The sequence below is a fragment of the Pleurodeles waltl genome, chromosome 9, assembly GCF_031143425.1.
Source record: "Pleurodeles waltl isolate 20211129_DDA chromosome 9, aPleWal1.hap1.20221129, whole genome shotgun sequence".
Classification (NCBI taxonomy): domain Eukaryota; kingdom Metazoa; phylum Chordata; class Amphibia; order Caudata; family Salamandridae; genus Pleurodeles; species Pleurodeles waltl.
This window is the reverse complement of record NC_090448.1, coordinates 1,143,315,277-1,143,342,788: the sequence shown is the minus strand read 5'-3', so window position 1 is coordinate 1,143,342,788 and position 27,512 is coordinate 1,143,315,277. Positions and strand designations below refer to the sequence as shown.

The 27,512-nt window shown below is 43.0% G+C and overlaps 1 protein-coding gene across 4 annotated transcripts in view; it reads right to left on the bottom strand.

The window, feature by feature from the left end:
- DPF3 (double PHD fingers 3) overlaps positions 1 to 27,512 on the bottom strand; it is a 367,266-nt gene that overhangs the window by 86,757 nt on the left and 252,997 nt on the right. For all 4 annotated transcript variants that reach the window (XR_011198857.1, XR_011198856.1, XM_069208948.1 and 1 more), the window contains exons 5-6: positions 10,662 to 10,757; positions 7,127 to 7,208 (exon numbers count right to left, since the gene is read on the bottom strand). Coding sequence is in view for 2 of the 4 variants with exons in the window: in XM_069208948.1 (XP_069065049.1) it covers positions 7,127 to 7,208; positions 10,662 to 10,757 (178 nt within the window). In the remaining 2 variants the exon portion in view is untranslated. The remainder of the gene's footprint in view (positions 1 to 7,126; positions 7,209 to 10,661; positions 10,758 to 27,512) is intronic.

The window sequence follows — 27,512 nt, the reverse complement described above, 5'->3', positions numbered from 1 at the left end:
GGAGGTGAAGTTTGGACATTCTTAGTTGTTTGCAGCTGTGAGTAGATCTATTTGTGGAAATTCCCACCAATGGAAGTATGTTTGTAGAACTTGAGGGTGGAGTTCCCATTTGTGGACTTGTTGCCGCATCCTGCTGAGGAGATCGGCAAGGTCGTTGTCAGTCCATTGGAGGTGTTGGGCTAGCAATTGGATGTGGTGGCAAATTTCACAATGCCAGATTGTCTGGGCTAGTCGAGACAACTGTAGAGAGTGTGTCACCCCCCCCCCCCCCACACACTTTCCTGCTAATAAAACATAGCTGTTGTATTGTCCGCCCAAATTAACACAATCTTGCCTTGCAGGTGAACCAGAAAAGCTTTGAGCTCTAAATGAATGGCTTGAAGCTCCCAGGAACTGATGTCTAAAGCTTGAAGTTTGGTGTTTCACGGACCTTGTATTGAGAGATTATGTAGATGGGCACCCCAACCTGTGAGGGATGAGTCGGGTGCGAGAGTGATCTGTGGAACAGGGTCTAGAAACGGCCGCACTTTTGTCAGATTTTGTGTGTTCACCATTACAGAGAAGAGTGCGTGCAGCTGTCTACCAATACTAGATTGTGTAACTGACCCTGTGTTTGAGACCACTGAGTAGCCAGACACTCCTGCAGCGGAGGCATGTGTAGGCGTGCATATGGCACTACTGCAATACAAGATGCCAAGATCCCTAGAATTCTCTAAACTGTTTGTACTGGAATCTGCTGGGTGGGGAGTATTTGACACAAGAGAATTGTTATATTGTGAATTCTGAGAACATTGGGGTAGGCCAAACCTAATTGAATGTTTAGAACAGCTCCTAGATAGGGCTGTATCTGAGATGGTTGGAGGTGAGATTTTTGAATGTTAATGGTAAACCCTAAGTGGTGAAGGAGATGAATGGTTGTGTATGGTGAAGACACTGCTGGAGTGAACTGGACTTGATAATCCAATCATCCAGATATGGAATGACATGAATACTTTGTCTGCGTAGATGTGCTGCGACTACTGGGAGGAATTTTATGAAAACACGAGGTGCAGTTGTTACTCCAAAAGGGAGTACCTTGCACTGGCAATGTCTGCCTCGTATGACGAATCTGAGATATTTCCTGTGTGCTGGATGTAGTGGGATGTGAAAATAAGCATCCTTTAGATCTAGAGCAGACATGAAGTCTCCTTCTTGTTGTAACAGTGGTATTACATCTTGGAGAGTGGCCATATGAAAGTGTTCTGGCAGAATGTAATGGTTTAGTGGTCTGAGATCTAAAATTGGGCAAAGGGAGCCATCCTTTTTGGGAATAAGAAAGTATAGGGAATATATCCCTGTTCCTTTATGATGAATGGGAACTACCTCTATTGCTCCTTTCTCAAGGAGAGCCTGTACTTCTTGATTTAACAGTTGTAAATGTTCTACTGAAAGTTTGTGCTTTCTGGGTGGTATGTTTGGAGGTGTGTTGATGAGCTGCAGGCAATAACCATGTTGGATAATATCCAACACCCACTGGCCTGTTGTTATGTTTTACCAATTGGGCAAAACTGTTGTAGGCGTCCCCCAACAGGTGTTGTGTGACCGTAGGAATGAGAAGAGAGTCACTGCTTTGAAGTGGAAGGGAAGGTACGCATGGAGACACCTCTTCCTCAACGCTTGGAGTGGTTTCCCCTATATGAGCCTCTATAAAATCCTCTAGAAGGGGATGCAGAGTGTTGTTGCCTCGAAGAGGTAGAGGAGTCTGATGTTGTCTGCTTATTGCCTTGTTTGAAGGACGGTTTACAAAAGGAGCTCGATTACCAGGAGTTTGAACAGCTCCCATAGAGTTTGCAATATCATCGTCCTTTTTTATTTTCTCTAACGTTTGGTCTACCTCTGGACCAAAAAGGTGTTCCTGATCAAAAGAGGAATTAAGTGTTTGTTGAACCTCAGGCTAAAAACCTAATATATGCCACCAGGTGTGTCGCTGTAATAAGACACTGGTGTTTATACCCCTTGCAGCTATATCTGCTGCTTCAAGAGCACATCTAATAGAGTTATTAGGTATTAACTTGCCCTCTTGTACAACATCGTTTTCTTCCTTTTTAAACTCTTCTGGGAGATGTTAAATATGATCTTCCATCTCATTCCAGTGTGCTCTATCGTATCTTGCCAACAGTCCTTGGGTGTTGGCAATGCTCCAAGGATTGGCTGCTTGAACCCCCACCCTTTTGCCTGATGCATTAATAAGTTTTGACTCTGTGTGGAGAAGGTGCATCCCTGGAAGTTTGGGAGTTAGCTTGTTTACAAGCATTTGAAACTACCAGGGAGTCTGGAGGGATTTGGCCTCTAATATTAGCAGGATCTGAAGGGGCTGCCTTATATTATTTAACAACTCTAGGCGTAATTATTTGTGCTCAGACAGGGTCTTTAAAAAATTTGCCCGCATACCGTTTCATACCCTGAAGGATGTGGCGTCATCTGGTAGAGATGGTTTAGCTGGGTATAAATCTGGATCTGTGTCCCCTGGTGGGTCAATTTCATATGTGTCCCAAGGGTCTAATGGTGGCTGCTCTGCGTCATGTCCCTCCCCCGATCTTCTACATAGGATTGTGGAGATCCTAGTGGAGTTCCCCTATTAGATCTTCAGCCTGAGTGTGAATGATGTGCTGAAGTAGATGGAGGTGGAGGAGAGGGTGGTAAAGATGGAGATTAAGAGGAGGTGTCTGTACATCAATAGCCTCCTCAAACGAAGTCTGACATTTCAAATGAGATGGTTTTGCAAGTATCCGACCAGTATCTGGTTGAATATGGATTGTCTTTTGTTTTGGATCGAACTTCTCTGCCATAGTTTGTAAGATAGGCTCTGGTGCTAGGAGTCATTTTCGATCAGTGTTGAAATTTTTTATGCCAAAGAGGGCTTGAGTTTCGGTGCCGATATTGTCGGAACCGAAGACAGCTTTGGTTGGGTTGATGCTGAAATCTTCGGAGCCACTTTATGGGCTGAGTGTTTAGGCTTGGCCTTTGGTGCTGAGCCGGAAGGCAGGGCATCCTTGGTAATTGTTTAGTGCCGACCATGGCCCCACGGCAGTCGTGGCCCTGTAGCCTAATGTTCGGTTGAAGCCAAATGCTTTTTGGCGGGTGTAATATGGCTCTTTGTACTCACTGCATGCTGCCCCGATGGAACTTCTTGTGTCTGCGCGCTGGTTTCATTCTCAGAGTCTGATTCTGAGTGTGGAATCGATAAGGCCTCTTCTTCTGCCCAGAAGCTTCATGGAATTCTTCCTGCGGCTCAATAACTTGGAGACCGAAGATGTCCGGTGGCTCTTCTAGCTCTTTGCGCTGCATTTCTTTCTGATGCACCTGACAATCCTGCAGCATTTTCTTCAATCGAAATGATCGACAAGCCTCACAATTTTCTTTGTTGTGATCAGGCGATAAGCAGAGGTTGCAAACGGAGTGGAGGTCTCCATGGGGATATTTGGCGTGACACCTGGGCCAAAGTCAAAAAGGTGTTGTTCCATCAGCAGCGTACCAAGGTATGAAATAATGGAGGCCCGACCGGGCAAGGCCCGAAGGCTGGGAACGAAAGTCGTCGACCTGACGAAGGGAGATTTGCTTCCTGGGTTCACTGTATCTATATGGGCTGTGAACAAAAACAATACCTACGAGTATGAGATTGTAAGTTGTTCCAAAGAGAGCCCGAAACTGTCTTGAACCGGAGTACCGAAGAACACGTCAGAACCTGATGGCAGAAAGAAAACAATTTAACAGTGGAGTCAATGCCCATGCGCACCAAAAGGAGGGGGTCACTTTAACTCGCGAGTCTTATGACTTCTTCAAAGAAAAACAACTTGTACACATCCGGACCCAACACTAGATGGCAGAAGTATTCAATGCATGTGTATCTACAGCCACACATGCCATCAAACATTTCTTTTCCACCTTGGGTGTTACTAACCTAATCTTCAAAAGCACATTAAAGAGTATAAGCGTAGATTCAAGCATTGGTAGGAACTGCTCCGTCTTTACAAGGAAGTCCTCTTCTTCGTGTAGGTTATGCATGTCCACCCCGTGAAAGGATGTGGCCCATTAAATGACCTCATAGTAAGCTGCAATGTCACTTGGTGGGGATGACCTGATGAGATAATTGACCAAGTCTGGGTCACCCTGGGGTAGACATTGTAGTCGTGGTAGGGGACATAGATCTAATGGATTGTCAAAAGAAGCAATAGGATGTAAGTGACTGACTGGTCCGGATAAGGTTTATGGGGAGACCACCTCAGGTAACTAGCGGAGGCAGAGAGGCTGGTGTGTGTGTGAGCATTGCAGAGAAGGAAGTGGAGATAGAGTTGAGGAAGGTGGGGATAACGGCGGTTATGAAACATAGGGGAGAGGACTAATGCCTCTTCGGTGGTGGGAGGGGCTTCAGAACAGGTTCTTCCTTGAAGGAAGCCTCCTTTTGTGAGGCAGTCCCTGCTGGCTTTAGTCGAGGTGGACTTGGCATGATCTTCTTCAGTGACGGAATGGATGAAGAGGCAATTCAGCCTGGGGTCAAGCACCTCTTATAGCATCTGGGCAACTCAGATTCCTCATTCCTCGGATCCAGGCATCAATAGGATCTTCGGTGTCAAAGACATTTTCAATATCAACTAGGGCTTTGATGGTCAGCGCCCTTAGTCTGAGCCTTTTTTTAATTTCCCAAGCCTTTTATCAGTGCCAACTGGAGCCCAAAGGCAGTAGTCTCTTGTGCACAAGGTCTGACGCCTGAATCACATGGGAATGGTACTCTACATTGGCATAGGACTGCTTGTGAGGCTTTGAGCGAGTGTCAGGGCTGAGTAGCATAATTATGATCCCAAGTACGATCTTGGGTCAAGGTTTGCTGGGCTTTGGTCTTCCTCCTCATGTTAGGGGGCATTTGAGGAGACTCAAGGAGACTGACTCTAGACTGGGTAAGATTTGGGCTGCCTGGGGTCTGGTGGGGCTGGTCTCTTCTCCTTTGTTGGTGCCAAAGGGGTCCTTTTCACCACAGACATTGGAGGTCTTCAAGGACGATTGTTAATGCATTTTGCAGTTCGCCCAACACCTCTCCCTTTGGTACCTTAAGATTTCAAGGAGCAGAAGGTGAGGCAGGACTGAAAGGAGACCTTATAATGGGCTGAAGAAAGGCACAAGTTCCAGACTTCCTTACGGTCTGACCACAGGTCAATGGAGTTGCAATGAGGGAAGTTTTGGAGGACTGGCATTACCATTACCTCATTGCTAGCTGCATTCTCTGGCATCAAAGCTCTTTTGGGAGGCTGATTGCAGTTCTTTAAGTGCACGGGTCCCTGGTGTGCAGGGACAGAGCGCTGGTCAAGGGTCCTCAGAATGCAATGGTAGTTGTTGTATGCGGACCGGTTCTTCCAAATCATCTGGGTCAAAGCCTTGCCACATGGACCGAAGAAGTGTGTGAAACATGCAAAAACCTGGAGCCATCTTAGTGTACATCCAAATCAGATGATGGGGGGAGAAAAAAAGTACATGGGAGTCAGCATCCAATCTCATTGTCTACTAAGGGATGAGTCACGGCACATCAAAAGGCTTCCTTGAAGAAAAAAACCTGCAAGCATCTTTGCCAGATGCTAGATGGCATGAGTATGCAGAGCATGTGTATCTTAAATATGAATGCAATTTAAACGTTATGAAATTGTGGGTGAAGGACTAATGGCATTCACTAAGGTGACTAAAGCCATTACACAAGCCCTGGCATGGCCTCATGGTTAGAAAGTCTCACTGGAAATATTTGGATCATTAAAGATTTCAGACAAACATCTAACTCCAGTCACAGCAGTAAAGGACACGGTCTTTTCAGTAGACAGTTCCCTCAATTGTTTTACACTGATTATGTTGCCAAAGGATGCTTTTCTAATCTCAAAGTGAAAGAATACTGACCACAATCCGAAAGACCTAATGTGATAGTGGGCTTATGGTCTTGGGACTAGGTTGCCATAATGGGGGCTATATGAGCCTTCTCTAATATTTCATGTGACTCCTACATTGCAACTACAATGGTTCAGCCTATCTGGTCATCACTGTTAGCAGAAGAGTTCAGAACTCTCAGTTGCTCATCACTGTACAGTGACTGCCTGTACCTCTTCACTATTAGAGGGCCAGGTTATAGCTCATAGGGACTTTCACGATACCTGTCCCTTGTTCCTCACCATATGTATCTGGCACTATACTTTGTGTTCTGCCTGATGCTTGTCCATAGGCTTCGTAAGAGTTTCAAGTGCCACTTGGACAAGCCAGTGGAACACTGTTACTTCAGCTGCAATTCGTGGAAGGCTACTTATATTTCTGTAAATGCCCCAAGACATAGCTTACTCCCCAAATGAGACACCCTTTAGACCTGTACTCAGCTGAACACCAAAACAACACTTGTAGTCACCGTGCTATAAAGCCATTAAAAAGGAGACCACCAAAATTAAAATGTGGGTATTCCTCTTTGAACATGATAGGAGTTTGTCAATTTGCCTGGATTCTGGGGTGAAATCACCAAAAATGAGATGTAAGAGAGTTACAGAACAGGAGTCTTAAAAGCAAAGATGGGTGCAAAGTAACATAATATACCATCCAAAAAGCAGAGCATAGGGCTATGGAGAGGTCAGAAACCAATAGGGACCCCGAAGAAGCACAAGAGGCCAAAATGTACCCTAGAGATGCTTGTTGTAAGGGTGTAGACAGGAAAGGGGAGAAATAAATCAATAGGGAAGGCAAGGAGGCAAGGGAGGTAGGCTGTAAGGCAAATAAATCATAAAAGGTAAATGTTGCTAAACCAAAGCAACAATATAAGACACAGCATAAATGCAAGCAGGAAGGATGGTTGAGAAGATAGGAGAAAGAAGCGTGGAAAGATGGACACCTGGATGAAATACAAAAAGAGGCTGTGGGCTGTTCTAGGAATCAGCACATCATTCATTCATGCATGCTGCACTGAAGAACTGATGCATGCTAGGCCAACAAAAGCAGGGCAGACAGTGGTAGACCCAGTGAGGCTCTAACTTGGTTCTGGAGGGCTGGACAAGGCTTGCACAAGCAGAAACAAGAAGGCAAGGGCAGAGAGGATGTGAGCAAAGATGCAGGTTGTGGAGCACCTACTTACTGTCACAGACATAAGGTTTATCATGGTCTTCCTGTGCGGCTACGGCGTCATTTCTTCTCCTTCCACCTGCTGAGCCCCGGGCCTGGAAGAAGAAACAAGGGCATTAACGTTAAGCTCACAATGCCTCCAAGACTAGCACATGAAAGAATCCCTGACTCTAACAGACACTGCCGGCGAGCACATAATGACGTACGGTACACATCCCTAATCCTGGATTTAGTCCAGTCATCTGAAAAGACTTAAGTGACAATGTTTTTCTCCAGGAAAATAGACAGAGGTGCATTTCTAACTAACCCACCTGACACACAGGCTCATGCTTGCCATTCCTTCATTCACTGTTCAAGTTATGTTACCAAACCCTCTCAGTTTTAGCATTCCAGTTCCTATCAACATTTGCTGCCCATAATAATAAAGTATGGTTCCACAAACATTTGCACATGTGAAAAATGGCTGTTGTTAACAACATTAAAGAGTTGTCTAGTTTCAGGTATACAATAATATTCACTTTTAATATTTCAGTAAAGCTTTTATCTACAAACATTGTCCGCTGTTGACTGTTTCTGCAACACAAGCTTGTCTTATACATAGCTATACATTTTTAACAACACTAATTATGATCAGTATCATTATTGGACTAAGAGCTTTTTCCAGATAAAACTGCTGGTGAATATGAATTCTGACAACAAATAAAACAGAAAATTGTGGTTTCTACATAGATCTCCGTGTGGTTAAGGTCAATTGTTAGTGGTAATAACACATACAGTAAAGCCTTCTACACATACATTTAAAGAGATGTAATACTAATAGCAAGCGTGGCTCTTCCACTAGGACGGAGGAGCGTCACCCCCATGCCAGCAACAGCTGCAAACCCTTTTACCAAAAAACGAGAATAAACTATGTTTATTCTCGTTTTTTGGTAGAAGTCGCGGGGCCACAGACTGTGACGAGTACTGAGGTTGCGCATGTATGTTGGCCGGCCATCGTGGGCTGGCCAAACACACATGCGCAGTAGGCTCTCTCCAGCCCGGCACTGTGTTGCTGCGCTGGATAGAGCAGGCACAGTCTGCTTGGGAGCGCCCAGGCAGTCCCAGCTAATCCTAATGCTGCTCTGAGCAGCGTCAGGATTGGCCGCTGGGCACGCTGGGAGCCCGTGCCTGCAGCCTGTCTGCAGGAGCGGAGCAGTGGGTGGTGACAGAGGTTGGGACGATGCAGGTACGTTTTTAAAAAACACCTATTATTAATTCCCCCCCCCCATCCCCACCCGTGCACTCGCCGCCTGGCCCCTTAATTACACTGCGAACCACTCCTGACTAATAGCATAGTCAATAGAAATGGACACACACACACACACATTTGCAGGTTCTTAGCATCTGAGTTTGGATTAAGTATCTCCATTACAGCAGCTACTGTTCTAGAAAGAGCAAGCCTCTGGAGCAAGTATAAAGTGATTTTGATTGTGGCAAAATCCCTTCCCAGCACACAGGAATCCATGTACCCCAGTCACAGGACAGCAAACAAAGGAAATCTCATCCATAGCAATGCCCTCATACATGTAAACGGTACCATATAGAATTTCCGAAGGGTTGAGCACAAAAGTAGAGTTCTGTTACTTCCTTATTGATTTCTTGAGACTTCTAGTTTAGAAATGTAAGCATCATGTGTTTAAATACCAACCTGTTCATATTAAATGATTGTGGAAGCCTTGATTAAATAATGTAGATCTATTTTCCTGACTGGCGGAGATAACCCGAAAAGGGACCTAATCTTTAGGACTTCAGGAAATGGGTTTCAATGCCAAAAGGGTCCTTAAATTCAATTGTGAAATATTTTGAAGAAACCCTGAGGGTCTGTTGATAGTAGAATATTAAGCATGTCCCATGTAGGGAACCCACAGAACAGGCAAGCAGGAGTGAGATGCGGAGAATGGGATTGAATTAACATCAGACAACCGTGCAGAGGTAGCATGGCATGCACATGGGCAAACAAATGAGCATGGGAAGTGACAAGGTACAAAGACTGGGAAAGAAAAAGCAGTGTGAAGACCGGGCAAGGGTGGCGGTCGAATGACATGGGGATATGACGCTTTTAGCAAAAGGCAAAATTAAAGAAAAGCATGAAAAGCCCATGTACCTTCCATGACCACCATAGAGATACTGTAATTAAGATGAAATGTGTACTAATGGAGTAAAAGCAGCAAGAATAACACATGTAACCTACTTCCATAGCTCTAACAGGCTCATCAACACCTGTCTCCACAACCAGATGACTCCAGCAAGTCCTTCCCAAAGTTATTTCTACTTCATTGGAGATGGACAAACGGCTGAGTCATTAGGGTCACCCCCACTGGACACAGAATTGCCCCACAATGCAGTGGCTCGTGATGCTTTTTTAGGCTGCCTCAAGGCACTCTGGAATAGGAGTGTTGAGGAAGTATAATGGAGACAAAAAAGAGAAGCTAACTCCAAGCCCAACTCTCATTGGAAATATTTTTCAAGAAAGCATGATGCTTTTCCCCCCAAGGATAGAGCCTCTCATACCATGAGCTCAACGAAGGACTTAGTGGTGCCAAAAAAGAGATGAGTTATTCAGCAGCAAGGGAGGAAGCTGGAGAGTGGAATGATAGAAAAAGTATGTTATTGTAAAGAGAAATAATCCTGCATGTTGGCCGAGATTCCTATTGGAGATGTCAAGTACTGTGCAAGAGAAATACATAGGTTATGCATTTATGCACCAGTAGAAGAACTCTGGGTAGTTGTCATTCTTTAGTAGGAAAGCTACACCTTCTTATACAGCGCATGTGATGTAAAGTAATGTAAGATGGATTTGCAGAGCACTGCTTGCCACCCATGAGGGTATCCGAGCGTTGAATCTAGGACACCAACACTTTACAAGTGTGAGCATTTTTTAAGCACAGAATTTGCTCAATTGGTATCTGCCCCCAAATAAAAATGTGATAAAACTTTTTGACATTTTTCAGCAAAGTCTATATGACAGGATAAACATTGGAGCTAACCGTGCACATCAGAAAAAATAAGGTTTTGCGCTAATCTTGTGCTTACAAATTCTGCTAGAAAAGCAGACATCTGGGGTGGGTAGGTTTATATAGTTGTCGATGTTACACACGCACTGTGGGAAAAAAAGCACCTTGGCACTAACAGTGGGGAACTACCCAGCGTTCCTGAATATAAGCTACTTCACAGTATGGTCGGAGTTGAAGTACTTGGGGCCATATGTACAAACACTTTTTCCCATAGACACAGAATGGGTAAAAACCTTTGCTACATCTGGCCCTTGGCTTTTTGCAATTTTTTCCACAGCAAACAGTCTTGACTTGACATCCCATAACTCCACTCTGGGATTGACAGGCAGCTTTGAAAAACTCTAGCACAAACTAAATTGCTTTTGCTGAACTTCTCAAACCGACCGCTCAGCAGCTCCACTGTACCCTGACTTCTCAACCATCACACAGCTGGCATCATCTTATTGTGAGGCTGGCAAGCTATTTCACATTTGTTTTCCTGTAAAGACTACTTACTCGTCCTCGACCCCTGTGTCTTCTCTTCGGTGTATCTTCGATGTCTTCTTCTTCATCGCGTAACTCATCTGCATACTCATCATTTTCTAAAACCCTCTATGGGACAAAAAAAGCACACACATAAAATAGGTGAACATATTATATATATATATATATATATATATATATATATATATATATGTGTACAAATAGGTATATACATACATATACATTGTGTGCTTTTTATATATATCTAGACCCAGTCTAGGGAGGTTTCCCTGCCCTTAAATACCTCTGTTCTAGATGGAAATAGTCGCCCACCCACTACTCTAGTTGCCAGTTCTGTTTTACATCAGAGGAATCTATTGCACACTTACTGTTCTTCTGCCCGATTTATGCTGGCGCTTGACCGAAGTGGGTAATGCCAACCTGCTGCAAATTGGGAGTAAAGGGGCACATAGAGGCCTTGGGTGTGCATTGCAGATCCAGGGCATGAGTCCTGGCAACTCATAGCTCAGATAAGAGCTGTGATTCTAGTGTTCAATGTAAGGGCATGGGGATGGGGGACCCCCGAAACACCCCTCTCCAGTGTCATTTCTGGAAAGCAAATGTACCCCATGTATGAATGGGGTGCAGCCAAACATGGCAGACCGCAAAGGATGTTCTCTGTGCTCACCCTCGGAAAAGGCTTTGATGCAAGCCCCTGTTCGATGGCTACCATAGTCCATACCATTAAATAGGGATCTCTGTCTTGTCAGTCGTTGGAGCTAGATCAGTCTTTTTTCTAAACATTGGTCTGATGTGTCTCTCTGCTTCACAGATGACCTTACCATGTTTTAATTGCTTCTATGTTATGACTACCAAGTCAAGTATTTTATTTTTCGCACTGTACCTAGCAGTATGGAGTCTTTTTATTGGGTGAACCTATCTGGTTTGCCAAACTGTGGGCAAACTAAAGCAATTTGAGAGGCGAGATATTACTTGCATTGTATACATTGGAGCTGTATTTTTGGACTGATGTAATGTAGCCAAGGAACACTTTTTATAAGTCCTATGTATTTTTGCACAAAGTCACTTCGCGGCTGTACATATCGAATATATTGGTGGTGTAATGTACAGTAATGGCCACACATTGTATTTTCACATATATTTTATATGTTGCTCATATATGCTTTTATAGTTTAACTGAAATAAAGCTGAACTGAATATTACCATTTTGAAATTATATACATACATATACACTATACCACCCAAAGCAAAAAACACATTTTTTTAAATATATATATATATATTATTATTTTTTTTAATTTTCAGCGGGAGTCATGGCAGATCTGCTGAAAATTGGAAACAAAAAAATAATACACAAGTTCAGGCTCCTGCCTGGCTCCCCTACAGCCAAAGACCCCAAAGACCGCCACTTCCCCGGGGCCAAGATGTAATGAAATGTGAGGAGGGGGTCACTTGCACCCCCCACACACACCCACTGCCCCCTGCATCCCTCCCCCCACCACACCCCCAAGGACTGCCACCTACCTGGGACTACGATAAAAGAATGAAGATGGCACGCTGTGGATCCCCAGAGGTCCACCACCTCCCCAGGGATACTTCACTTTGGAGGGGGGCCATGAGGCCCCCTCAAGGAGCCAATAATGGCCCAGGGGACCACCACTCCCGCCAGGGCTGGCTCCTGCTATGTCCTGGGGTGCCCACCCACGGGGCATAGCTGTTTGCTCTCACTTGGCGGGAGCTTTAACAGCTGCCGCTAAGTCAGAGCAAACACTCTGCTTTCTGCAAGAAAGCAGGGCTTTCATCCATTTCCCTGCGTGCAAATATGCGTGCAGCGAAACAGATTAAAACATTGCTTCCCCAAGCAGGGAGCTGCTATTTAAAGCAGCTCCATTTGCATGCAGGGAAACAGATTAAAACATTGCTTCCCCAAGAAGGGAGCTGCTATTTAAAGCAGCTCCCTTCTTGTGGGAGCAATGCCGGCTCCCACAAGACATGTGGAGCTAGCTAGGATCGCAGGACCTTGAGGCTCCCCCTGCAGTCCTGTCATTGTTATTGCAATATTCACTCCATGCAATTACTTCAAAGCGTCACTCTAGCAAGATGTTTGGCTAAAATGTTATATGTACGTTTTGAGGCACAGCAGAACAGGGTCACTTCTGGTCTAATGGCAAAGCTTTTGGACTGTCAGTAGGCTGAAGGTTCAAACCAATGTATCTCATGGCAGTGTGTTTATTTTCCAGTATTCTGACTGCTATACCTTCCTAATGATGTACCATTGAAGACGTTTTCAACTCAAAATCTTTGGGTTCAATGTCATAACTAAGTCTGGACACCACATGCTAAGGATCCACTTTTGGCCAAGTGGTTAAGGTCTCAGACCCATACACTGAAGGTTGAGGGTTCAAGTGTATGTGTGTCTGTGGTCATTTCCCTGAGTCCAAAGGGCTGAAATCGTCTGGGGTAGGGGAGCTGCTTGGGCTCTTCCCCAAAAAATGTAATTTTTAGAAGGTTGGGCCCCAGGAGATGGGGTCCCGTGGGCCAAAACCAGCCAGGGGATGGGGGGCACGTGGACATGTGGCCAACTCCTGCTGCACAGGGCCAAAGGCTGTGCACAGCATAGTGTTGGGTGGTTGGCCTCAGGCCAGTCCCTTCGGCCAAACCCACTGCGCACAGCCGTGGACTGCTAATTACAACACATATTACAGCACTCATTGCAGCTTCTTTAACATCATTAAAAATATAAATGAAACATTAGCAGTCAAATTATTGAAGAAACAACTGTGCATGGCTGGGGCATGAGTTATAGTTACCTTAGGACACATTATATATATATATATATATATATATATATATATATATATACAGGGAGTGCAGAATTATTAGGCAAATGAGTATTTTGACCACATCATCCTCTTTATGCATGTTGTCTTACTCCAAGCTGTATAGGCTCGAAAGCCTACTACCAATTAAGCATATTAGGTGATGTGCATCTCTGTAATGAGAAGGGGTGTGGTCTAATGACATCAACACCCTATATCAGGTGTGCATAATTATTAGGCAACTTCCTTTCCTTTGGCAAAATGGGTCAAAAGAAGGACTTGACAGGCTCAGAAAAGTCAAAAATAGTGAGATATCTTGCAGAGGGATGCAGCACTCTTAAAATTGAAAAGCTTCTGAAGCGTGATCATCGAACAATCAAGCGTTTCATTCAAAATAGTCAACAGGGTCGCAAGAAGCGTGTGGAAAAACCAAGGCGCAAAATAACTGCCCATGAACTGAGAAAAGTCAAGCGTGCAGCTGCCACGATGCCACTTGCCACCAGTTTGGCCATATTTCAGAGCTGCAACATCACTGGAGTGCCCAAAAGCACAAGGTGTGCAATACTCAGAGACATGGCCAAGGTAAGAAAGGCTGAAAGACGACCACCACTGAACAAGACACACAAGCTGAAACGTCAAGACTGGCCCAAGAAATATCTCAAGACTGATTTTTCTAAGGTTTTATGGAGTGATGAAATGAGAGTGAGTCTTGATGGGCCAGATGGATGGGCCCGTGGCTGGATTGGTAAAGGGCAGAGAGCTCCAGTCCGACTCAGACGCCAGCAAGGTGGAGGTGGAGTACTGGTTTGGGCTGGTATCATCAAAGATGAGCTTGTGGGGCCTTTTTGGGTTGAGGATGGAGTCAAGATCAACTCCCAGTCCTACTGCCAGTTCCTGGAAGACACCTTCTTCAAGCAGTGGTACAGGAAGAAGTCTGCATCCTTCAAGAAAAACATGATTTTCATGCAGGACAATGCTCCATCACACTCGTCCAAGTACTCCACAGCGTGGCTGGCAAGAAAGGGTATAAAAGAAGGAAATCTAATGACATGGCCTCCTTGTTCACCTGATCTGAACCCCATTGAGAACCTGTGGTCCATCATCAAATGTGAGATTTACAAGGAGGGAAAACAGTACACCTCTCTGAACAGTGTCTGGGAGGCTGTGGTTGCTGCTGCACGCAATGTTGATGGTGAACAGATCAAAACACTGACAGAATCCATGGATGGCAGGCTTTTGAGTGTCCTTGCAAAGAAAGGTGGCTATATTGGTCACTGATTTGTTTTTGTTTTGTTTTTGAATGTCAGAAATGTATATTTGTGAATGTTGAGATGTTATATTGGTTTCACTGGTAATAATAAATAATTGAAATGGGTATATATTTTTTTTTGTTGAGTTGCCTAATAATTATGCACAGTAATAGTCACCTGCACACACAGATATCCCCCTAACATAACTAAAACTAAAAACAAACTAAAAACTACTTCCAAAAATATTCAGCTTTGATATTAATGAGTTTTTTGGGTTCATTGAGAACATGGTTGTTGTTCAATAATAAAATTAATCCTCAAAAATACAACTTGCCTAATAATTCTGCACTCCCTGTATATATATATATATATAACGACGGTTCTTTTAATCAGGAACTTTGATGATCCATTAGATTTATGGTCAAGGGTTATGCTAATGGTCTTGCAGGGCGGAAGCCTGACAATAGACCACAGTGCACAAAGCAGACGGCACTGCGCTACAGAATGTCAAAAGGGAACCAAAAGGCAAGTCCCTTGCAGTGACACACTAACTCAATGGAAACACATGAACACAGGTCCACACATGCCAGGCACATACCAGCACATTTGTTCATTGCATGTATCAAACTGGTTAAGCAAAAACACAATGTCAATGACAAAAAGGAGCAAAACAGCGATGTCCGTAAGCTAGAAAAACAAATTTGTTGACAGAGAAGAAGGATATAAGATACAGCTGCTGTAGTCGTGAGGGCAATGGAAAACAACAATTAGAATTCTCTTCAAAAATTAGGCACACTAAAGTGTTAGAAGTTATCTCAAATCATCCTTCACCAGAAGAGATTTAATTTGGAATGCCAATAAGCAGCCCCCCTTATGTCCACCTAAGAGTAAGGATGCAGCCTTGAGGTACTAGGATTTCTGAATCCTTTATGAACACCAGGATCGGCGATGTGAGCAGGGAGCTCTTTAAAAATTTAGCAACCTGTGGCAAAGGAAACTATCTTGGAAAAGTTGATTCCTACATTAAAAGCAACACCAGTAATGCAAGAAACAGTTGAATGCTGATCAAGAAAACTATGTATATGAACTTTAATACCAGTCAGGACTTTTTTTTTTAATAAAATCATGTGGTTTTATTTCTACTATTGTAACATTTTAGTCCATCCACACACGTATTTAGATCATACTTCAAGTAATCATTTGATGATCATGCAGAATGTGCTGCTTCTAGTGGGGTTCGGCCGGATTGCTCTTTTCAAAATGGGGTTCTCTATTCAGAAAATAGTTCCTGTAAGATTCTTAAAACAATCCATTTCACAGAAGGGCTCCCAAGGAAGTGGAACAATACACCCATAAAGCAGAGAGAGAAATACTCCTGAGAGATGATCCCAGACATCACAGTGTTAAAGCAATGGCTGAAAGGGGCTGACTCAGCGTCTGAATCTAATTGTCCAAAGCCCACACCATGTGCATTTCTTTTTCCAAAATGAAAGGTCTTTGCTTCACCCGACCTAAACTGTACAGCAAGAAGCATGCTGAACATGCATATAAAGACTGTTTCTTACTCAGTCTTCATTTAATGCTGAACTTTTAACTAGAGCTAGTGACAGCTGAAGAGAGGTCAGATCTGCACACTTCTGCAGGGACTAGAAACCTTCCTATTTCAGCTCTGGAAAGAAAAGCTTGGCCTGTAAGACAACACTGACCCTCTACTGGATAAGGAATAAAGAGGCATGCCGATAAGAAGTCTCCTGTGTTCCACCTACATGGTAAGGACTCAACGGGATGCATCTTTGAGGCACAATGGTTTCTGAACCTTTATTAAGATGGGTATGCCAATACCACTCGAGAAACTACACTCAATAGTGTGAATACATGTAGAAAATATAAGCCTACTCTCCTGTTGAATCATTTGAAGGATTAAGTTCAAGAAAATAACTTGTGCTGTCCCTTGTGGGGATGATGGAGGGACAGAGGAGTTTGGAATTAATTTATGGTGGCAAAAGCAACCACGATCTGGCTTGTGTTCACGGTTGATGCACTAGTGCTGAATGTCAAGCTCAGAAGAGTGTTTCAACTTTTTGTTACTAATCCAACGACACGATGGAGTAGAGGGATACGAGATTAACAGTGATCCATTTCAGAGAACAATCCTAGGGCAAAAAATAGCTTCTACTAATTGATCTTCTGCACACATTTTGAAACTACGTTCTAACAATGTGAAGATTCGATTCAGGCTTTAAATATATTCTGCTCCATTAGACTCATTGGGTACCAAGTTTCTAGCTACTAATTTGATCTGATGCCGGATAGGGCTGAAGTTACTCAAAGTAGCGTTCAGGTATAAGTTGAATGATGATGCAAAGGGTGCTATAGTATGGACTCAATAAAATGTAAGAAAAGCACAATAGGATTCTGGGTGACCTCAAAAGCCAAAACCCCTGTATAGGGGAAGGAGTAGTGTATACACATTCAACTATGCTCTGCCCACGAGTTGGGAATCTGCGGAACAGTATTAGACTAGTTGTGGAATAACTCTTGGGAGCATTATACACAATTCTAACTTTACTTCATCCACTGAAGACTCTGGTTTCTATGTGTGGACTCTACCCCTGCCCAGTGCAATCCTCCGTGCAATTCCAACCCCCGGGGACACTATTTTCCCTTCTTATTCTTCAGTGTATCTACTCTCCTGCTAACCGAGCTTACGGATGTATTAAACAGGAGATTCTAGAACTATGCTGATGATACAGTTTCAGAAATCGTGCATCATTCGCATATCTAGAGAACCTGATGACTCTAGAACAAGCTTGACCAACGATTTGCTCTCGAGCTTCTGGTAGCTCTCCAGTTACCTGGGGGCAGCTCTCCTGTGTGGAGCCCATCGTACTAAATTAGAAGCTTTTCTTTGGTTGAATTAATATATGTAAACCAAAATAAAAAAGTGTTTCCTTGAGTCGAAAATGCGTGTCTTTAAAGAACTCATAATTTCTAAAACATATTTAAGTCTGATCTTTTGACTGAAGAATCATAGCATTTGAGACAAATTATTAGTATTATTACCTTGGTGCCAGAGACCCTGCATCTATGGCTGTTATGTATTCCCCAAGCAGAGGCACTTCAAACCAACAGACTTTTTTTACATTACTGCTGGCAACCCTGCACTGTGATGATCATGGGTCCTGATCTTGCACAGGCTGGTCACTAATGTAATCTTGTCTGGTTAGAGACCCCTACTCCAGAATCAACGTTAGTTCTGATAGCACTCTCAGCCAAAGCAAACTTAAGAAATAGTCTTAAAATGTATCAATTAACAGTGGTGAACTTGCTTGTAGGCAACCCCGCTATTACATGGTAAAATGTAACTGTGCCACCATCCTTGGGAACATGTCCAGATCCTACTGGCAAGATTAAGAATTAATCCTTTTCCGGATTGTCTAAATATGAATGCTCTGATTTTAATTGATTTGAAGAACTTTTTTTCATCTAAAAGGTATTAAAACTCACCATTCTGTTCTTGACTTCCCTTCCTCCACTCACCCACAGTGCAGGCTATAATGTTGATAGTCCTATTGTGTTGACAATGCAAACTTTCTGCATAAGCCAGACTTTCAAGTGAGGAGGACATCAATTCTTCATGCATGGCAATTATAGATAAAGTATACAAATAAATATATATAGTCAAAATAAATTGTATGGGGAGGTAATATTAGAGTTCGGGTGGGTAGTGGTATAGTGAGGTAAGGGTAAATGTAGGGTTTGAAGTGGGCAGTGGCAAAGGGAAATTAGGGTAAATCTAGGGTTTAGGGTTGGGTTTTGGTAAAAGCAGGTATGGGTAATTTTAGGGTTGAAAGGTGGGTAATGATAACGGAAGGTTAGGAGTAAAGGACTAAATTAAGGAAAAGAAAAGTGGAGGGTCATCCCAAAAAAGAAAAAAAGAAATACATGTAATATTAAATTAAAATGTTAATTGGGTTTTTACTAACCTTGAATATACATACCAGGCATGGTAAAGGCATGCATAGTAATGTCATAAAACACCATCCCGGTCATGGACTTGTGCTCTCCCTCACTCCCCCAACCCAGTCACAACAGTCCTTCTGCCCACCTTGGAGGGTGGGGGGACATTTACTGCCATTCTACTCCTTCATAAATAAGTAGAGGTGGGGAGTCCAGGTGGCCCACCCACACATCGGCCTGTCTCCTCACCCCAAAAGAAAAAATAGTTTAAAACAATATAAATACATACAAAAATTGCCTGCCCCGGTCCTACAGTTTTTAAGCCTCAACCACTGAGGTTTACCACAATTCTGTCCAGTAAAGAGGGGGTGGCAAGAAGCCAACTAGACACTGAGGATATATTATTTTGGTTTACAAAACAAAACTGGGTGTGGGTGGGCCACCCTAGTGTTAGTTCAGTCCCTCACCACTTATGTCCCAAAAGGCTCTTTGCCCAAGTACAGATCATCCCCACCCCAATAACAAGCAAAAGGAAATTTGTATTCTTTTGGGCACAGTTGTCACATATGGACCAGAAGAGTGGGGGGTAAATCCAAATTTACCCTTACTTGCCACGCTGAATGGCTGCACTATTTGGGCCCGTGCTCAACCACCACCTACGGAAACCTAATCCAAGATATTTCTGAAAACTTGACACCAAGGGGAGTGCAGAGTGGTGTGCCTTGTGTGGATCCTCTCACTTTTATTTTATCCACAATGCCCTGCAAACTTTACCTAAAATCATGCATTCCTTCACATTTCTGTAACTTAAACTTACAGAATCTGCATGGATCTACAAAATTCCTACCACACAGCATCCCCACACTTAACCCATTAAAAAAAACTAATCCACTTATGCCTAGTATCCATGACAGGCTCTCTAGTATTGTAAATGTGAGGCCGAGCCACACATGGAGAGTAGGGTTTTTGTGTTCCTAAACTCAGTATCTTGTTCACATTTCAGAAATACATAGGTTTCCTTCATATCCATTTTTCATTCATTATATTTTACCATTTGAATTGCTGTGTGGTCTGTACACAATCATTTTAAGCAGAAGTTGGCTCTGGGCATAACATATTTTTAGAGAACCAAAAACCTTATATATTCCGGGGGACCAGAAGGGTCTATCAGACGTAATAGTATTTTGTAAACTGGCCATTGTGACAAAATAATTATAGATGGAAACATTGTCACCAATGGCTATTTTTCCCTAATCATTGTCTTCATTTTCTTTGGGTAAACATTGTGCGATATACACAGGTAACCCATTGCTAAATCAACATTTTGCCTTCTTTTCAGACGTTTATGATTTTCCAGTATAAATTATGATTTTCCATCACACAGTGAAAGTAGGTTGAAACCACAAACATTAGGAAAAATTGATTCCCTCTTTAAAAAAAACAAAAATTGCAAAAACTGTTTTAAAAATGGTTCTTAGAATCACCTCTTCTTGTTACTGAAAGCTGGTAACATGGTGATCCTAGCACATCTAATCTTGTATCGATGTAATTTTTAGGCAACAAAATACACTTTCTTCACAACCTTTTTTCCCCATTTTTTGCAAAAAAAACTCAGCACCAGACAGTACAGATGAACGCTGCAGGGCATGTCTCTCTCTTGGATGAATCAAGTACACCTATGCGCCAACTATATCGGCTTCCTGTATTAACCCTTTTGGCGCATGAGAGTTTGTGTATAGTGCATCAATCATTTAACCATAACAACCAGTATTCAGTGGACTAGTATAGATACAGAAAATAGAAAGCCACCAACTGGTTAGCCCAAAAATTCAGAAAAGATGGTGTGGAACCAAGAGGGAGTAAAGGTGTGTTTTTTCTTGTCTGGGTGCCTCGCAGAGGAGCGCTGAGCCAAAAGAACCTGCAGCAATGAGGATCACTTTTTTCTTCAGCAAACGCCACAAAATTGTGTGTTCGTACTAGCCTCAAAACTGCCGAATGCTTGTCGGCTGTCTATATATTCTTAGTTTTGAAGACTGAATGCCAAGAGACCTGTGGGCAAACAACCAGTATATTTTAATCAATTTTAGTTTATTGTATCCATCCTATTTTAGTGTGTTGTGTACAATTAATGTGGAAAACAATAAAGAGCGTTGGAAGAGCAGAAATCTAAAGTGGGTCCAAACTTGCACTCACTTTGTAAACACCTCTTTAAGAGGAACATTCTACAAACTTTACTGGAACTAGAAAGCATTGACCTCTACTAAGGATAAGGTGGTGTTGATCCTTGTAGCCAGTGTCACTTCAGCCACTTGCAAAGGCTTCACTGAGAACTTGGTCCAGCCCTTCAGCCACAATTCTAAAGTTAAAGGGAGCATCACACCTTTTTATGAACAAGTCTGTCATTTTCTTGCCATGTGAAATGAAGAGTTTGAAGCTTTTAAGACCTAAAAGCTAAAAATACACAAGAAAAGCTTTTTCCCCCAATCAGGAAACATGTATGTGATTATCTCCTACTGGCCCTACAGCCACAGGAGTTTTCAAAGCCTTTTAGTTAAATGCCAGCTGTCTCAACTGTGCCAATCCAGGGAAGCAGTTCTCTCTGGGAGAGATGGGTCATAATTGCAGCCAGCCAGTCTCGAAGCTGCGAAGGGAGGAAGCCAATTTATGAAAACCACAGGCCCAGTAATTAGACTTGCCTTCTGTCCCCTTGGCAAGTCATTTGGAGTGGAAGCATCAAAACAGTAGGTAAAGCTATCAATCCGCTTGAGAAATGTTCTTTCTGTAAGGCTCATCAAATTGAGGGTAATGTGGGCCTGGCTGGTAAAAATACAAGGTGAGAATTTAACAATGGTGAGCAGGACTTCACCCAATAGTTTAAATGGCCACATTCTCTCTGGCAAGCACAGAAAATGAGAACATTTTGTGTCAGTAACAATACACATCCATTCTGTCCTGCGGTTCCATGATTTTATGATACAAAGTTCATTTAGATTTGGTGGGGTGAGATGTTATCCTTAAGAGACTAAATCATGTTCTACTGCTACCAAAACCACCTAGCATTTCAATCTTTTATAGAGTCAAAAGAGGATTAATGCTTAACTGCTCATCAATTACTTGTATTATCCATTGAGAGACAAATCAATTAGCGGCATTTAATTTTAAAACTGAAAGTATAATATTAATTAGAAATATTTTTTTAATCATTCATACACTTGGTATGCAGTTTAGGGACCTAACGCTACAGTTGCCTAAATGTTGTCTATACTAGTTGAGGAAGAACCATCTAATGCCTAACTGTAGTGAATTTCAGCCCCAAAGTACTTTCTTCTATGTGGCTTTTCAAATTCTCACTCTGTTTTTAGGTCTCCCCTACATAGTGCTTGAGCTGTGCTGCAAGAAGTATTGTTTACAATTCAGTGGGCTTACAACCTGCCCATAGCATACCATTAGTTGTTTTCATGTGCAATCTTTCAATTGCTTAGCTCCTTTAGACGTTATGTTACTCCTCCCTGAAGTATGGACCAAGTACATGTGTTCTTCGTCTTTTCGCAACACACTATTTTTTTGTTAATTTTCTAAGTGTTTTCGCGATTATTCCAGGACTTGCAATGTGTTTTCTTCTTTTAACATGGGCATGCGGCTTCATATTTATGGTGTTTTCACCCTATCTGCCGTCTCTATTGAAATTTTAGTTTCTTACACCCTTCACACCAAGGTAGTCTATGCCACACCACTCTACGTCACTCCACTTCATACTAATGATACTCCAGGCACTACACTAATCCACTCCACTCCATGCCACTCTACCCTACTCCACACCACTAACTTTTAGCCATGCTGCTGTACAGCATGGGTAAAAGACATCTGCAAAACCAATAGCTCTCACATAGGTGAGACCTATTGGCTTGCCAGTGCTTGTTCCAACAGAATTTCAGACTGTATGGTGGGTGTTTCTTATGAGGAGACACATCCACCAGCCTGAATTTTTAAACTCATGGCACATGATGCGTGAAATCACGCAGCAGACTGAAACTTATCTTTGCCGGTCTTGCCTCAACATTCAAGAGGTCTTGGAATTGCTACCTTAAAGTGGCTGGCATAACTTTCATACCCATGGGGCTCAAGAGAAGATAATACCAAGAACTGGACGTTTTTTTTGAAGCAGAACTACTTCACATCACTACCTTGGAGCCTGGACATCTGCATCAGACACCTTCAAATACATTTGAGGGGGTGGAACAGACGTGTGCTTTCTATGCACGTAGAATGGCTGCTACTAGTGTACAATGCATCCATATTTTTGTTACGTGCTTGGTGGATATTTCTGATAATAGAGTAGCCAGCGTGTTATGGGTCCTAGTAAAAGGAAGAATATGGGCCCCCCCCCCCGGTTGCTGTTTGGATGATAAAATACAAGTAATATTGAGGTATCTGGATCCCAGTGCCACTGCACCTGATGCACCACAGGAAGCTACGCCCCTGGCTGTTCTAGGTGGGGAGTCTCTGTAATTATTATACTGGCCTCACCAGTGTGTGAGTCTAACATCAAAACTTTCATCCACATCAGCTCTTTTGAGAAGACTAACTCTTAACCACCTCAAACTTTAAAGAAGTGTCTCAGGTGCTCCATAGACAGAACACCTTGGAAGGAGGTGTAGCCTGAAGCAACAACAGCTAATCTATTCTGGTCTTCAACTCGGATAGTGGAAAGCCAATGTGGCAACAAAACGCTTTCATCTAGGTCCAGCTCTCAGGAACACTCAAAGTGCAGTGAGTGGACAACGGAGACTGAGCAGCACCCACAATACCTTCAAAAAAACTAAATCAAAGGCTGGGTAAACAGTCAAGAACATTTTTTGCAACTAAAATTATTCATGGTTAAATAAAAAATGAGTGGCAACTGAATTGGCACACATATTGCCTTTCAGCAGATCTAAGTAAATGGCCAGCTTCTTACTTGAAATCAACATGAATAAGGAGATGTAAACTCAACTAAAATGATCTGGAAGGTGATAAAATGGTCTTGTTTTGTTGAAGTGCTTCTCACACTGGTAGCTGGAAATGAAGAGGACCTTCTTATAGAGTAGAAAACCTTTCAGTGAACATCTTACCAACTCGTACCGGAAGGATTTAGGGAAAAATCTGCAACAATTGTTTTTTGATGGCCATGCTTGCTACAAGGTAGTCATTGGATCTTACCCTGAATCATGGAAAGACTTTGGGGCAACCTTATTATCGTTTCTCTATTTGTCGATGTGCCGACTCTCTCACTGGGATGCTAATGAGCAAGGCCACCAGTGCTGCTAAAGATAAACGTATATGTGATGCCACTGATGGTTGACGCATGTAGGCAAAATCAACCTTAAATGGCAAGGTGTGGGGTAGAACTCTTTCCCCACTTTTTACAAAGCATGTTTACACGCCCTAGATCCTCCATGGGAGAAAAGGCACTTTAAAGATCTGTGGCAAGCATGGCTATCCACCATGTATGCTGGATTGCTAGGTAGAAAACCCACAACCATGTCCATGGCAGACTGGATTGCAAAGGCTTCCTAGTTGCATCTTTGGTTGGCGGGGATGGGCGTGGGGGCAGCTCTCCTTAAAATGAAAGCATTAAGAAACGTTTGGCAAATATAGAAGCACCCTGGCCCAATATAAACATGTATCCAAATCATGAGTTTTGCCGGCGTTTGTACAATGGTAACTGCCCCCCCCCACCCTTTTTCTACCAGAAAATAAATAATATTTTTGATGTAACAAGACTGTTATCTCAAGCGTCAAATGCGTTCCAGTGTAGACAAACCCAGGCATTAACAAGCAGATACATTTAAGGCATGGACAAAGGGGCCCCCACTTTACAAAGGAGCTCTTGGAAAAGCGAATCCTCACTTTTTATCTTTTTCCCCGTGTTACGATCTTGCCATCTTCTCTGCCTACCTCTACGTCTGAATCTACCTTTCTCAAGCCGGTGTAATCTCAAGGAAAACAAGCATTTACAATGCAATGTTTCTCGCGTTTGCTCGTGTTGGAGCTTTTAGCGTTATAAATTCCTAACTGGACTTTTTTTGCCACTTAAATAGTCAAATGAAAAGTAACACAGTTGACATAAGCGAGCTGATTCAAAGCGTCATGGCCGCCATGAGCAGGAGCTCAGGAGAGACACAAAAAGATGAACTCAGGAGAGACACAAAAAGAAAAATAAGTTTGCTCGCAGACAAACGTATCCATAATCGTGCAATTATCCATGTGACAGGGACAGTTTGCAAGGCAGTAACAAAACCACCCCAAGGAGGGACAGATGTAAAGCATTTACCAATGAGAACAAAGGATTTTTAAAAGGCAAGCCCACGAACAAGTGAAAGTGATGGGCATGGTGAAAAGCCCACAGATAGAGGACATGTCAGAGTGCTTGCGCGCTCGACCTAAAAAGGTGTGACCCTTTTACTGTACGTGTAGCATACGATTAAGCATTGTTTCGCATCATGCAGGCCTAATTTAGCAAAAAAAAGGTAATAAAGTTGCCCCAAACACGCACCCCCAAAATATGTCTTGCCCAAGGCCCCCAAAATCCTTAAGATGTCACTCTTAACAAGTGCATCAATTTAAGTACAAGAAGACTCTTGGAAATACAACATACAACTACAGCCAGCCACCTGACATTTCAAGAAGGACATCGAATTATAGAAACTACAGGGCAGCACGACTTTCCATCTGTGCCCGAGAGTGGCATACAGAACACAATGATGCTAGAGCATCAGAATAGCCAAGGAGGCTGTCCTTCAAAAAGCATCCTGCAAATCTCATTGCACTTTGCACCTGCTACCTTGGGCTGCACGATGGAAGAGGAATGCCAATGATGCTGTATTCATCAGTAAACTGACACAGCGATGAAGAAATATGCAGCCCTTATAAAAACATTAAATGTGTTAACATGGTCCCTACATGTAAGTATGGCATTTAAAAGGTCCATCTGTATAATAAAGATATTTCCCCCGTGCTCCCAAAACATATACAATAGCAAAGCATTTAAATGAGCACATCTACAGATTATACGGTTTCAGTTATGCAAGAGTTACCGCATAATGTTACTGCAACCTAATACTCAACATACAAGACGGCTCCAGGATGTGTAGGGGGAGGAGTGTAGGGGGAGGAGTGGGGGGGAGGAGTGGGGGGGGGGGGTGTAGAGTAAGGAATATTTTGTCCTCTGCAACGTGTGGACCACGCAACCATAAGCAAGAGCCCATTAACCATGCATGCAGAAGTGTGATTCCTCACCAGTTACAACAGGAGACTGGTCACTTTTCATTCAAATCTCCACCATCACCACCACCGACGCCCACTGTTGTTCGCACTTCTCCCAGGATCACTCTGGTCTCAGGGATGGTCTTTTGGCAGAGTAGACATCAAGGTTTCATTATGCAGCTTTGGAGAAGCTCTGCCACACATTTTGCGTAATGTACAACCATAAACCAACTATAATGTACTGTACAGCCATAAGCCAACCATAATGTGTAATGTGCACCCATAAGCCAACCCTAATGTGCAACCATAAATCAACCCTAATGTGTAATGTACAACCATAAGCCAACCATGTGTAATGTGCAACCATAAGTCAACCCTGATGTGCAATGTGTAAACATAAGCCAACCATTATGTGTAATGAGCAACCATAAGCCAAACATAATATGTAATAACCAACCAAAAACCAACAATAATGTGTAATGTTCAACCATATGACAACCATAATGTGCAGTTATAAGCCAACCATACCATAAGCGTCAAAGCAATCAACGCTTCCCCTATCTCCGATTATTCAGCAAGTTTCCCGAAGGAAAGATCTTGGATCTTGGGCCTGGATCAGGAAGCCTGAATGGGGACTTTTTCCTTCTGAAGTAATAGAAGCCCCTGCGAGGTCTCAGCAAGAGTGTAAATCAAACAACTAACCTAACCCTTACACAATACTTTGGTCATACTCCAGCCCCTCTCACGTATGATGCCATCACACTCCAAAGCCAGTCCAAAATGCCAGGGATTTGACAAGGAAAGCGCCAATTGGACATCCTGCTCAGATGATCTGTAACCAATAACATAAGGCCGCGAAATGTTAATGTCATCTGCCATTTTTTGACTGACTGAGAAAAGTCAGTTTCTGTTCAACCAATCCACAACCTATTAAATACAGGATAACTCATTATAAAGCAGGCTGTCATGTAGCCCACTCCATGACACAAGCGCTGCACACTGTAAAGACCACATCACTAGCATGCAACAAATCCCTCTCACTAGCAGCTGGCTGAGACCTGCTGAAACAGGCAAGTCCTTGACCCATCTGCTGCCTCGAAAGAGTCACTGATGCAAGTATATTTGTTTATGCACAGTTTATCCACCATGACCATCCTACTCACTGCATAGTAAAAGCGGACTGGGCTTTTTTTCTACGACTCGCACAGCAAACTACTTGAACATTATATAATTATCTTCGATAATGAAACATTAATATAACATGTTTTTATGTATATGGACCACATTTCTAGTACATCCACAGCCCAAACATGGAGGATGTCACGATTTGCAAGGCAATGTGCTGAAGGAGGTGGCACAGGGTCTGCATCATGCCTCAAAAGATGGTGCATTCATCCATCTTTAAATCACAATTCCCAAATCCTTCACTGGCACGGTATTGTGACCAGATGGCTTGTTTAATCCCAAAGCACTCCGGATAACCCTCCTTCTGGTGTCTGACAGCACAGTTCACAGAGCCATTATGTTACACTATTACCAAAGGTGAAAACCAACCTACACCCTGGTGTGAGTGTGTTGGGGATGTGCTG